We start from the raw sequence: 12930 nt of genomic DNA, 5'->3' as shown, positions 1-12930 counted from the left end.
GATGCATCACTGCTTGTTCTGCGTGCCACTCCCAACATCTCACTCAACCTTACTCTTCACACGCACCTCTGCAGTACTCTGCGCCAGGTGACGGAGGGCATCTTGCGCCTGTGGGCACAATTCCGCTCGCTCCACCAGAGACACCCTCTCCGTTGAAATAACACTTACCAAGATCCTTCTCACAGGGGTTCCCAGGTCCGGGACAACAGTAGCCGTAAGCATTGATATCAAAATTATAACAGGCCACAGGCTCGACGCTTGCGGGTTCGGAAGTAGCTGTTGGCGGAGCGGGCGCAGCCGTCGTAGTGGAAGGCATGAGTGTTGTAGGAAATGATGTAGGCTCTGGGATGATCACTGCGATGGACGATTCATTGTATACAGGCCCATTACCGAACTCAAGACCACTCAGCAAGTCGGTAAGAAGAGTAGAGTTGGCGTCGTGAAGGTCTCTGCAGTTGAAGTCGTCGCTATTGTAAGCCCTCGAAGTCTCGGCGGGGCAGTTGGAAGTCGTAGTAGACCAAGCCGAACGGGAGGTGGATGAAGGTCTTGCTGAAGGTGTTGTCTGAATGGACATCTGTGTCCTCTCAGGTTGATCCGACTTTGGTTTCTCAGCTTCCGGTTCCTCAAAAGTCTGCTGAGAGACGACAATCGTTTGGCCTGCAGCGATGGCGACCGTTTGTCCGCCCATTGTAATAAAACCACCTCCTGCACCGCCCACAACCACCATCCCAATGGCGACAGCAAGCACAGCACCGTTCGATACGTCGACTGGAGCTGCTGTTGGTGAGGTCGTTGGCTTCGTAACTGTGGAACTAAAGGGCGCTTCCAATGAAGAGCTGCTGGGTTTGTAGCTGCTCGGCTTATAGTTGCTAGACGAGGAATAAAGCGAGGAGAAGGACGGTATCTTCGTAGAAGAGGGCCTTCTTGTAGAGGTGGATCTCAAAGGGGTAAACGTTGAGTTCAACACAGGTCTCCAGGTTGGAGCTTGTGAACGGATCGGGGCTTGTCGTTTGTGATTGGGATTACTGCAGCTGTCGGAAGACGCTGGTGCGCCAGCATTTGGGAACGCTAAAACGTCTATGGTGAATAAAGCAAAATTCTGAGCGTTTCTCATCTTATCGGCGTCAGATAAACGAGCGCAGCTGCCGGACAGTTAGCTACACGCCGACAAATCATGAATGGAACCTGGGTGAATAGACACCCATGGACGTACCAACTTGGGGAATAGCAGGTGTCATGGCCGAATACGTCAGGGAATGGCTCTGACAAGTCCTCGGCAGGCTCGCTGGGGCTCGTTCCTTTAGCCATGTGCTGGACTTCGTGAACTAAGATGCGACCTTTAGAGTTGCCTGAACCAAAGCCGAGCGTTCTCTGCCATTCCTTGATCATCTCTGCGTTGTTGTTCTTCAATTCGAAAAACGCTGGGCAGAGAACAAGCACCAAGGGGCCGAATTCCTTGGTTGTACCGTCTTGTTTCATCCCCGTTGCTCGCAAATTGGATGCTAGCACTCCATCCTGGCACATTCTATCGTCGACTGGCGGGCAACCGTACACGATCGAGTCGTCTGTCGGTGGCGCCTCGTTGATGGGCGCTTTGAATTCGGCGTGGGTGGTCCATCGAAATGCCGCAGGAATGTTTGGATAAGGAAGATGCGACAATACTGTTTTGTAGTGCTGGTTGATGATTGCATCCTTCGTTGCGGCATTGGCATTGCCTACACGAAATTATAATTAGTCCACGTTGTCTCTAGAAATGATTCGCTACCAGAAACAGGTCTACATACTTGATCCAAACCAGGTATCAAATGAAATGGATGTTTCAGCGCCTTCGACTTGAAGCACTTCTATGGTTTTCTGGGCGAGCTCTTCTGCCTCGTTGATGGCTGCATCTAGAAGTCGAAGTTGTGTAAAATCACACTTCCACGATCCTTGCACAACATAGTAGGCATTGTCATAGGTGTTTGTGCTGTCGCGTTGTGCCAGTCCCTCGTCATTGGTGTTGATGACTGCTGCTGCACCGAGATATAGTCTGCAGGTGAGCAGCAAGCCCCAGAGAAGGCGAAGACGTGAGTTTGAAAGAGCAGAGCTCATAGTCAACGTATAAAGAACACTAATATGTGTTAACTGAGCCTGTAATGAATGTGATAGTGAAGGATAGAACGACGAGGGATGTAGAATTTGGGTATGGACAGTGTCTATAGATGTATTGCAGTTGTGGTGCAATTGCCTGACCCCGATAATCCCTCCGAAGGATCCGACGGATACCGTTCGCCCTAAACTACGACTCGTGTATTTATGTAGATGAAGTTAAGTAGATTGAGAGACCGCGTTCGGGAGCAGGGATGATTGACTCGATGGCGTAGCCATTTTGTTGGTTGGAGTTGCGAATACTCCATACCAATTAGCACCGTGCACTACGGTTTTGAATTTCCCTCGCTCTTAGGCTCTCGGCCAATTTCGCTAATTCCCTAGTGCACACTATTAAGGATCATACTTTCTAGCATCTTGTGACAGGCAATAGCAAAAGGTTCGAAACCATATATTGAGGTGGGCAGCAAGTGAGCAGGAAGTGAGGTGGGCGCAACGCGCTTGCTTCTCCCTATGACCGGCCTCATACTACTTCACAGTCGAGAGTCTGAGGCCCGGCGATTAATATAGCATCCAACACCGTATTTGAGAAGTCCTTGAGCTCTGGGAGGGAAAACGACCCACAAAAGCGGCCATCGATCTGAAAATAAGTCGTCGCCCCGCCTTTCGGTCTGTCTCGTTCGTTTTGACAGCCCCACTGATTCACAGCAGTCTGTTAGGAGGACACTTGCACCTGGCCCACTATTGGATGAATGTGCGTGTATTTTGTGATACAGCTATCTTGATTAATGAAATTTTACACACCAAAAGGATCATGACTGGGTATATATACGAATGCTATAGCATGTTCCATGAATCCCACACAGGGAAAAAGCGGATCTGTTGGTGCTTCTTTTCCAAGTATGTCCAAAAGCTAGTTTGTCTATCTGAAAGCCTCAAACATCAGAGCGAGCGTCTTTCTGCTACCTGTAGAGCTACTAACAATAAGCCTTCTAGGTGCCAGAGGCATATAGGTAGAGGACCTTTTTTGGTACGACACGCCCAACTCTTCCGCATAGGATGGCACAATCAGCACCATCTCAGCTGACAGCTCAACTATTGTGCCTTTCGAGGTTCAATGAAGTGTTATGCGAGCAAGCTAGTAAAGATCTTGTCACCATGAGGCATACCTCTATATTGATTGAGCCCGGGAGGCTCAGAGTTCTATCCGGAAAGGAGGCACAGGTATAATCCAAGGACTTTCAAGCTTCTGCAGTTCAAAGCATTAGATTCAGGTATGGTAAATTTTACTTATGCACCCATCTCAAAACAAACCTTCAGTACGACATTGACATTTTCGGTATGGTGGGTAATACTCTCCGGGGCCCATGGGTGAGGTATCGGTCGAAAATACGGTGGAACTGGGTTACGTGCCATACTTTCAGGGTTCAGCTTGCAGTAGACATTCGTCATTTCACCGTCACTAAGGCCATCAGTCCTGAGACCATCATGTAGTTGCGAAATAGTTCTGACCTAAGGTACCTAACTATAGGTAGCATCGAACTATCCTAATAAAGTCATAAAAAGAGGTGTGTAGAATATTAATAGCGAATCGTTGCACACTTGGCTAAGACTTCAACTACAAGGCCTTGGACATAATATCGAATCAGTCAGTCCTAAGAACCGCAACGGACCATACAGGCAAGAGGAAGCTGAAGTTGCCATCGGACGACTCAATGTGAAACACAACTGGGAGCGAGATTGGAGCTGCATCGTGGGTGTTGGCACTATCGGGGTTGTCGTGGCCCAGAATTGACAGCGTCACAGACCTTTTTCCTGCAATCTCGATATCTAGATGCTGTGGCTCACCAGCATAATTGGCAAGCTTCACAACAAAGCTGTTCCCAGCGCTTACAGCACTCCAAAAGACCGGATCAAATCCAATATCAGAGATTATCTCATGTGTCATGGATCCGGCGTTTTGCGCGAAGAGCTGCTGTACCCAGTAGCTGGAGGTGTAAACTCTAGCGTCAGGGGCTTGTTTGAACGGAATCAGATTGGGCTGTATAAGATTAAGAAAGTCAATGAAATACTGCGTCATACAAGTACTAGATCGTGGAAAACTTACAGCCCATTGCTGATGATCGACAAGACTGATCAAGGGTGCGAACGCCACATCTCGGATGAGGTCACTATTGCGTTCCAGTCCAAGCATGAAGATGGCCTCGGAAACTGAGCCCTTCATGTCCGACCACTGGACGTTCCAGCGACCCATTTCTCCGATGATGTATTTATTCCTGCGGGAGACATTGTCCCACTGGACGAAGTTGACAATGTAGTTTTCAGGGACGACATTATATTCGTGGTAGTCGATCCACGCATCTGCTGAAATGGATCAGGTAAGCAGTTGAACCCAGTCGCTGAAGCAATGAGTTGGAGCTCTGGATACGCCGGACGAATAGCGTTATAGAAGACAGCAAATCTTTCGGGGTAGCTGCTACGACCAAAGTCGTCTTCGTTTCCGTTTCAACCCATTTGACAGGCCAAGGCTGCTCATTCCCGGTTTTGGCTCGCAGAGCTCCCATTGGAGTCGATGAATCGCCAAGAACATACTTTTCAAGAGAAACATATTAGATTGAGAAAAATTACGTATGTTGTGGACTTTAGGACTTACTTCGAGTTCGCGCATAACTTCGTCAACAAAGGGCCGCAGATCCTCGCCAGTGATATGAGTGCCGTCAAGAGAGTACCCTGAATAGACGTCCAGAAATGGCTCGAGTTGCATGTCATCACACCACTCAAAGTACTCATGAAGACCTGGGGAAGTTTAGTGATAAAGGGACTTATTGTGAGACGGAGAGATTATGGCCCTACCCAGAGCATCTGTGTTTGGATATCCCCAAGCTCCTGTAACGTGTTAGTTGATGTTATCGACTTGTGTGTTTCTCTTGATGACATACCTTGGTGAGCGGGGCGAGAAGCCAGAGCACCAATCGTCTCATTCCACTTCCATCGATTCTCGACATTTGGTCCTTCTCTTAGGGTTGTTAGAAATCGTTGTCTGCCTGAGAACATCGCCGACTCAAAACGTACAGGTTATTGCCGCCGGGGAATCTGAGAAATGTTTCCCCTATGTTATCCACCGCCTTAGCTAGAGATGGCTTCAATCCATTATAACTGAAGGTCAAATGTTAGATGCCGATCCAAGATGGAAAACTGTTCTAACCACATACCGGTTGTGGAAGGTGGTAGGGTAGAGCTGCGGAAACGCGAACCATACTGAAGATCCGGCTACAAGCTCTGCATCACAGGTCATTCTGTATCCGATATCCGTCAACGATGAGAAGGTTGTGAGTGGCCGTTGATGAAACTCGGTGAATCTTTCGGTGGTAGTATCGACGTGAAGGTGGCGTTTCCAAAGATCTCTTGTGTGGAAACGCTTTGTAAGACCCAGGTCATTTGACTCTGGTAGTTACCACGGATAAAGATGTTATGCGAGTGGGGGCTACCATCAACCGGTATGCCCCAGTAACCCTCGTTGGAGAAGCCAACCTGGCCCGAGGCGCCACTTTCGACACTGACTTTCAGTGAATTCGGAACTTATGTTTTAATAGTACTCACATTTAAGGAAGGACGGTCGGAAGAACACTATGCGTATCACTGCAGATAACCATTTGTCCTGAAGGCAATTACTAGCAACAGGCTACTCTTCAGATAAAATTCCCCTATGCTATATCGAAGGTGAGTACATAAGAGAAGAATTAAAGTACAGTGTGGCACTTGTCACTACCTTGTTACACGTTACGCGTGTCTTGAAGATATACAAATTTACGAGCCAAAGCTACGGCGATTCGACTTTCTCACTGAGTGAGCCAGGGGTTGGGATATCCCGGGTCTGTGATGTTAACCCCAATGATCGGGCTCAGCCAGCTGTCATAGTCAGTCGAGCTGTTCATATTACCTCCCCACTTTAATGCCCGAACCAAGATACGATAATCAGCATTCGGCAATTGGTAAATAGTTCCGTTGGCTAGTTCAACAACACCCCAAGACCATTCAGTGCTATAAACGCTGTAGCCTCGGAAGTTGGTAGCAACTGTTCCATGGGGCACATCGCCACCCCACAATAAGCCAATGAGGCCATAACTCTTCAACCCCGCCACGTGGTCAAGGGTTTCCAGGTCCAGGGGAGGAGTAGTGACAGTCGTGTTGACAAATACGGTAGCGTTCGTTTGGGGTCCCGGGAGATAGCCATATGTTGACGGCGTGAAGTTGTAAGCGGGGTTAGACGCTATGTCTGCAGGTACTGCGTCAAAGCGGACATACGCCGATGGTTGGTCAATGAAAATTGTGAGAACTGGGTCGTTGTCAGGAGTCTGTGTTTGGTTCTCGGCAACCTTCTTGGCGGGGAATGTGAAAATCGTCTTGTCGTTATTGCGAATTCCCGCGTCAGAAGAACTGATAAACGGCAGCAAAGGAACGCCAGAAGGGGGCACTGGGGAGACATCAAGATTCTTCAAGTCTCCTGTGTAGATATTTGAGAGTTCGCCGCGTGCATACGGGATTCCAAGATAAGGAATGGAAAAGTTCTCCTCTCCTTCGGTGACTGTGATGAGACCACTGTAAGTCGGCAGGAGGGAAACGTCGACAGTAGGAGGGGTGATCGTAAATTCTACAGTCGCCTTGCCGCCAGCTGGAACCGTAAGGGAGCTCGTTGTGAATGTCACTTCCGAGTAGATAGGATTGAAGTTGAGCGCCCAGTAGAACATGTCGTTGATGTCAAGACTGTTGCCATTTGGTAGTCCATTGACTTCCGCTGCAGGCTTGTGACCCAGCGTGTAGGTCTTGGGGGAAGATGACAAGTTCTCGATGGTGAAATTCCGATCAAGGGGTCTGGCTGAGTCGCGAAGGTTGAACTCGGTTGCAGAGAAAACGGTTTCCGATGTGACTGCTCTCAGGACGTTGACTAATCCCGAGCCTTGTTGAGCGGTAGTGGTGAGAATGTCGGTCGCGTTGTATTGCCTTAGAGGAGTTGCGGACGATTGCAAACGTCTCGCGATCTCCTTCGGGCTCAGATTAGGATATTTCTGCTTCACAAGAGCGTAGCAACCCGCAAGGCTTTGAAAAGTTAGCTCAAAGCCACCTTCGCTTTGGAAACACGACTTACTGAGGGGTTGCCATCGATGTGCCCGAGATGACCGCATATCCCCACCCGTTAGATGTAACCCATGTGCTAAGAATGGTTCCTCCAGGTGCAGACACCTGAGGCTTGAGCGACATTTCCATTGTGGGCCCAAAGGTTGAGAACCATGAGGTAGTGCCTCCAGTTGGCTGATCAATCTGATGAACGGTTTGGTCTTCGAAAGTCAAAGTGAAGTTCTTGCCCTCTTTAGCAATACCGGCGAGAATTTTGCTTGCCTCAGACTTCTTGACCTTGACCGTATCAATGGCGCCATTCGCACCTGGCTCGTCGATGGACATGTCACTGGTATCAGGAAACCATGCCCAGACATTCGTGAAGCCAGATGAGTTGCTCCGTGCATCCAGGATATCGTAGTAACAGTCGCTTCTCGCGGTGACCAATGCGACCACACTGCCCTTTTCAGGGAAGCTGGCAATCGCATCATCCCATGCTTGGTCCACGCACTCTCCATTATCGTCGTCCGCAACAAAGACATTGAAGTGTGCTGAAGCGTTGAGGGGAACAACACGACCGTACTCAATGGTGGAACCATCCGAACCAGCAGCGTTGTACACCGTAGCAAAGTGGAAGTCGCTTACGGAGCCGACTGAGATTGCACTGGGGTCTTGTGCTGGTGCCGAGGAAACGTAAAGGCCAGTGTCGCCCTCGTTGCCGGCCGCAATGACGATTCCGATGCCCTGGGACTGGATCTTGGACAAAATCGGAATGTACGGTGAGCCACCCTCCCAAATAGTTGTCTCACCAATCGACATGCTGATGAGGTCAACTCCGTCGCTAGCAGCTCTCTCAAAGCCTTGCATGAGGATATCATCAGTGACACCTCCACTGCAGCCGAGAACGCGGTAGGCATAAAGAGATGCGTCAGGTGCAACACCAGAGATGCCAAATCCAACGCCCTGAGGGTCCTTGGCAGCGAGGATTCCTGCAATGACGAGTTAACACAAGCTAGGGCGAGGTTTTGGCTTCTCCTCAATATTACATACCAGCAACATGGGTACCGTGACCGCCCTCCAAGCAGGTAGTCAATGGGTCATCGTCCGGGACTGGATCATTCCAGCCAACAAAGTCATCACCCACAAAATCATAGCCTCCCGCTACCTTGAAGCCTTCGCCGTAGCCACCGCCCAGGGCTGGGTGACGCCAATCAACACCAGTATCGAGGAAACCAATCTTGATGCCTTTTCCAGTCAGACCTTGGGCATGGACTTTGTCAGCGCCGGTCATCTTGAGACTGGAAAGGACGTCACTGGTGCCATTGATGGTGACAACCTGTGCAGCGGCTCTGAGCTGGACGGACTGCACTCCGATGGGAACAGAGGGGTTGACAGTCTTTGATCCCCGGCTAGAACCAACCGGTACGGGGCGGTCGTAATATTTGTTGGGCCAGACCTTCTTGACCTGGGGTAGAGCAAGCAGAGTGTCGACATCGGTATCATCCTTTGCATTGATTGACAAGCCATAGAAGTAGTCCGGATTTTTGAATTCGTGACGAACAGAGTAATCCAGGACGTCTTCGGCTCGGCGATGGAAAGCAGAGTGCGCATCTTCGCCGACCTCGCGGCCATTGATTGACGCATTCGGCTCAAGTTCGATGATGAAACCAGCGTTGACTGGTGGCTTTGCCTTGATAGCGGCTCCGGGGTGAAACGCCGCCAGACCAGGCGTGATCAGAGCCGTGGCAGCCACAATAGTAAAAGAAAGGACCTTCATGACGAAGCGTTGAAATGAGTGTAAATGAAAGGAGTGTAATGGACGCCACGATGGCTATAATCTGCAAGGGATTTCAGTCTGAAGAGTGCATCACGACACATTTTAAGTACTGAGGACGTTTATCACCAGACAGGATAGTGTCTCGTGAGAATAAACCATGATGAGTTTTGAAGACGTGCTTCACGATAAGGATTGCGATACGAACTGATCACCACCAAGAGCACTTTCAGAAGTTCCTGTGTCCCAATTTCGAGATGCAGATAGCCAGCTGCCTAGGTAGCATTGGGTAGGTGTTGTCTGTTCCCGATCTGTCGGCAATCTCTGCTATTTGAGGCTGGAAAGCTTGATTAAGCCTGCTGGTGTTACTACAGCGTAGATATCTTAAGGGTCGATTAACCCCTCCAATCGGCATTGAGTAACAATATCCTCGTATGGTCGGGATACAGAGAGGGGCCGGAGGGCGGAGGGTCCATCCTCGCATCCAGGCGCAGAATAGGAAGGTCGTGTTGTGGAGATTCGTGATCTAATTACAGGGAGTTATTGCCAAACCTTATTGCGGATGTCGCTGGATTCCTCGGCCTCCGATATCGTCAAGAGGGCACTTATTATTTTCCTCAAACACTTTCTGGGTACAAACTGTGCTCCAATTGCTCAAAGTGAGTGATTTGGTACAAAATTCCTGTACCGAAGTTTAAGAACCATCTCACTCGTTGAGATAAGATAGAGCTAGTCACACAGCTTTATCTTGGGCATGTATGCGACCCGGGCTTCATACTTTACTCTACATCCTGCCAAGCATAGTTGCGCCCGGCTTAGACTTGATAGAACTTACCTTTTCAATTGCTTCTGGTTGAATGGTGTGAATCTACAAACTGGAAATCGACCAGGTGTTAACTGATGGGGTGGGATTTCAACATGTCTGATCCGTTACAGAGTATGGTATCTTACGGTTTGGGGGGGCTCTTGGGACCAAGACCTCGCGATGAGCGCAAGGGCCATCAGCTCAACCATCACTCCCAACGACTCGTACGGGCAGCCAGAGGTCAAATTTGCTATGGTGAACAGACCATATCAAGCATTGTATTGTATGAACTGCCATCAGATCATCTTGTCATTGCTATGGGTGTTGGTCAACAGACCATGTAGGGACTCCGTACGCTCGAAGGCTCTTCGTATGGGCAGTCTACAATGCATGCGATCCAGCTGGTGTCTCATGTGGGTCGTCCAGCACGTGCCGTCGCTGTTGCCTGTCGCGTGCTTACTATTCCAACCTCCGCCTGGCCTCAGCACAGCCCATTTCGAATCGTAGACAACTTCATATCCAATCCGCTCTCTCAAACCACGGTGCCCTACCTCGGGTGACTGCGTGTAGGAGGGTTGAGACCTCATTTACTCAAGAGGTCACTCTACCCATGCACTTCATCGGCGCCTGAGCGCAACCTTCGGTCACCCTTGCCTGTGTAGAGCCTCCTGACTCATGGCTAATTCTGCCCCTCTCGCACAACCTGCGGAGAACCGGTCACGGAGTGGGATCCGGCCAAAAAGAAGGCAGGTCGGCAGAGCGTGCGATGCCTGTCGTTTGCGTCGCATCAAATGCGACGATGCGTCTCCTTGTGCCAACTGCAGGGGTCGGGGCCAGCAGTGCAGCAATACGGAAGCAACCCGAACTTCGACTCTCTCTCAGGCCAATGAAGAGATAGACCGACTAAGGCTGAAAGTTTTGGACCTCGAACGAGAGCTTCAGCGACACCGAGGGGCGCATACCAATCCTGGAACTTCATTTTCTGTACATTCGCAACAAGTAGTCGCCAACGTGGAAGCAACGGCAGCCAGTAACATCGAAGGCCACTTTGTCACGCCAAGAAATAAGCCTTGGGATGGTGCTCTGCTCCGACCCGCACGATCACCTCATGTCGCATGGTTTGGACCTTCGTCTCTTTACTTTTTCATCCATCGCCTTGGCGTGTTCCTCAGTACCGATGTAGAACATGCTCAGCCAGACCACATGCTTCTCCGATCAACGAGCGGTAGCGCCATGCCCGCCCAGGAAAGGACTACGTCAGAAGACGCATCTCAGTTGCTGAGGCCACTTTTTAACGGCAATAAACCCGGGGTCTACCTGAATCCAATTCAAGAAGAGTACTTCGTCAATCTATTTTGGCAATCATACCACACCTCTTTGTACGCCATTATTGACGAGGCCGAGTTCAAAAAAGAGTATCAAGCCCTCTATTTGGATGTGCCCTCTGGCTATACTCGCAAGCCTTCAGCGCTGGTCGACATTGTTGTTGCCATGTGCATGCAGTACATGGCCTCAAGTCTGCCGTCTAGCCATCAAGGAAACATCGTCGAAGGAAACGATGCTACAACTGCCGGCCGGTGGCACTACCGAAGAGCACAGACTTTGCTAGCAGGGGAAATGGAAAGCCCTTCTATCTCCACGCTACAGTGCCATCTCCTTTCAGCTGTCTATGTCTGTGGTGCGTCGTTCCATAATATGGCAGATAGCATTTGTGGTCAAGCTGTACGCATAGCCTATATGCTGGGTCTGCATATTGATCCTCCTCTTGATACACCTGAGAAAGAACGTCAAGTAAGACGTCGACTTTGGTGGGCTGTCTATGTCTTGGACAGCAAAGTCGGGATGAAGCTGGGACGCCCCTTCTTACTACATGGTTCATTTTCTATGCCGCCTTTCCCAGATGATCAGCTTGGCGCTTCCATGTTATCAGGATCTACATTCGCTCCAATTTCAGGGGATGCTACCTGGCTGAGCTTTAGTCTTCATCACCTCAAATTATTCAAAACAATGAGAGATGCTCATACTACATTATACAGTCACGACGTTGGGCTTGGACAACACAAGACTATATGGGATGATACCACATCCTTGGCCAAGGTAGCCGAAAGTCTAGAAGCTCACACCATCATGATAGAGAGATGGGTGCAAAACTTGCCTGGTGCGCTCAAAAACAGCCGAGTAAACAATGGCCGCATTCTTTCAACCGACGGCTCGGCTCTCGTTATTGAACAGTATGCCCCACTCTGGCTCCAAAGACAACGCCTTCTCCTGGAAATGGAATATCACCACATGTCTGTCAACCTTTACCGACCCTTCATTTCATTCAAAAGAGTTCCGGCGCCCGGAAGTCGTCTTGAGACGCTCGCAGTAGAAAGTATCAACCATGCGATAGAGCTATCGAGGATTACCCAACAAGCGCTTTCGTCCACGGCTATACTCGATGGATGGCATGAAGCGTTCCAGTGGCAATGGAATTCTGCCATCACATTAGCAGGATTTATCTTGGCCAATCCGCGTCATTCTGCAGTCGTAGCCGCAAGAAGTGCCATGGATTTAGCCTTGTCAGTTTTTGGTACATTTGGCCAGAGTTTCGAGCTGGCAAAGAATGCTGAAACTGTTGTCCGAATGCTGTGTACGAAGATCGATGGCTTAATGTCGACTTCTTCCCAGGACCATGGTCAGAAGGAGCCAGCTGCATTATCTATGCTGGGTATCGGCCAGGAAGTGGAGGTAGCCAATGGCTTTGCTTCTGAATTGGTCTATACATCAACCTCCCCTGAGCTTTTGACTCAATTTCCGGACTTCGATTTCACGGAAATGGCGGTTGGCGTAGATTTCTGGGCCAATATCGACATGCTGGGTGTCGGCGATATCAGTACATTTGGCGAGTCCTCTGTCTTTTGACAGAGATAATAATATTGGGTAAATTCCAATACTTTGACACACGTCTAAATAACCAGCAACGTGATCGTGAATGCAATTGCTTCGAGCAAGCAATAGTGAGAGGTGTCGTTTGTTTTCGAGCTGATCGCGTGACCAGTTAATCAAAGAATTGCCCAACAGTAATCGTAAGCATTCATGGTGCATTCCACCAATCGGAGCATGTCCTGCCTCTGCTTACTCTGGTCCTCTCCTAACCACTAGGAGT

At 49.6% G+C, this 12930-nt stretch overlaps 4 protein-coding genes across 4 annotated transcripts; 1 reads left to right on the top strand and 3 right to left on the bottom strand.

The window, feature by feature from the left end:
• Window positions 1-49: 49 nt before the first annotated feature.
• On the bottom strand, window positions 50-2091 carry CPAR01_11667 (uncharacterized protein; the record flags this gene model as incomplete). Its single annotated transcript, XM_060495926.1, has 3 exons — window positions 50-1142; window positions 1214-1715; window positions 1785-2091. 3 exons carry the CDS (start codon window positions 2089-2091, stop codon window positions 50-52), a joined length of 1902 nt encoding a protein of 633 aa, XP_060346274.1.
• Window positions 2092-3378: 1287 nt separating this feature from the next.
• CPAR01_11666 (uncharacterized protein) lies at window positions 3379-3626 on the bottom strand (the record flags this gene model as incomplete). Its single annotated transcript, XM_060495925.1, has 2 exons — window positions 3379-3565; window positions 3610-3626. 2 exons carry the CDS (start codon window positions 3624-3626, stop codon window positions 3379-3381), a joined length of 204 nt encoding a protein of 67 aa, XP_060346273.1.
• A 107-nt stretch (window positions 3627-3733) lies between these two features.
• Window positions 3734-8980, bottom strand: CPAR01_11665 (uncharacterized protein; the record flags this gene model as incomplete). The annotated part of the gene is made up of 11 exons (XM_060495924.1): window positions 3734-4129; window positions 4196-4452; window positions 4717-4884; window positions 4942-4974; window positions 5028-5104; window positions 5161-5244; window positions 5301-5367; window positions 5544-5644; window positions 5932-7185; window positions 7235-8192; window positions 8254-8980. 11 exons carry the CDS (start codon window positions 8978-8980, stop codon window positions 3734-3736), a joined length of 4122 nt encoding a protein of 1373 aa, XP_060346272.1.
• Window positions 8981-10457: 1477 nt separating this feature from the next.
• CPAR01_11664 (uncharacterized protein) lies at window positions 10458-12686 on the top strand (the record flags this gene model as incomplete). The annotated part of the gene is made up of 1 exon (XM_060495923.1): window positions 10458-12686. The coding sequence occupies one exon, from the start codon at window positions 10458-10460 to the stop codon at window positions 12684-12686; it is 2229 nt and encodes a 742-aa protein (XP_060346271.1).
• Window positions 12687-12930: the final 244 nt, after the last annotated feature.

This window comes from Colletotrichum paranaense (genome assembly GCF_030867605.1).
Source record: "Colletotrichum paranaense strain IMI 384185 chromosome Unknown Scaffold_9.1, whole genome shotgun sequence".
NCBI classification, from domain to species: Eukaryota; Fungi; Ascomycota; class Sordariomycetes; order Glomerellales; family Glomerellaceae; genus Colletotrichum; species Colletotrichum paranaense.
Note: the sequence above shows the minus strand (reverse complement) of the source record. Positions and strands in the feature narration are given on the sequence as shown.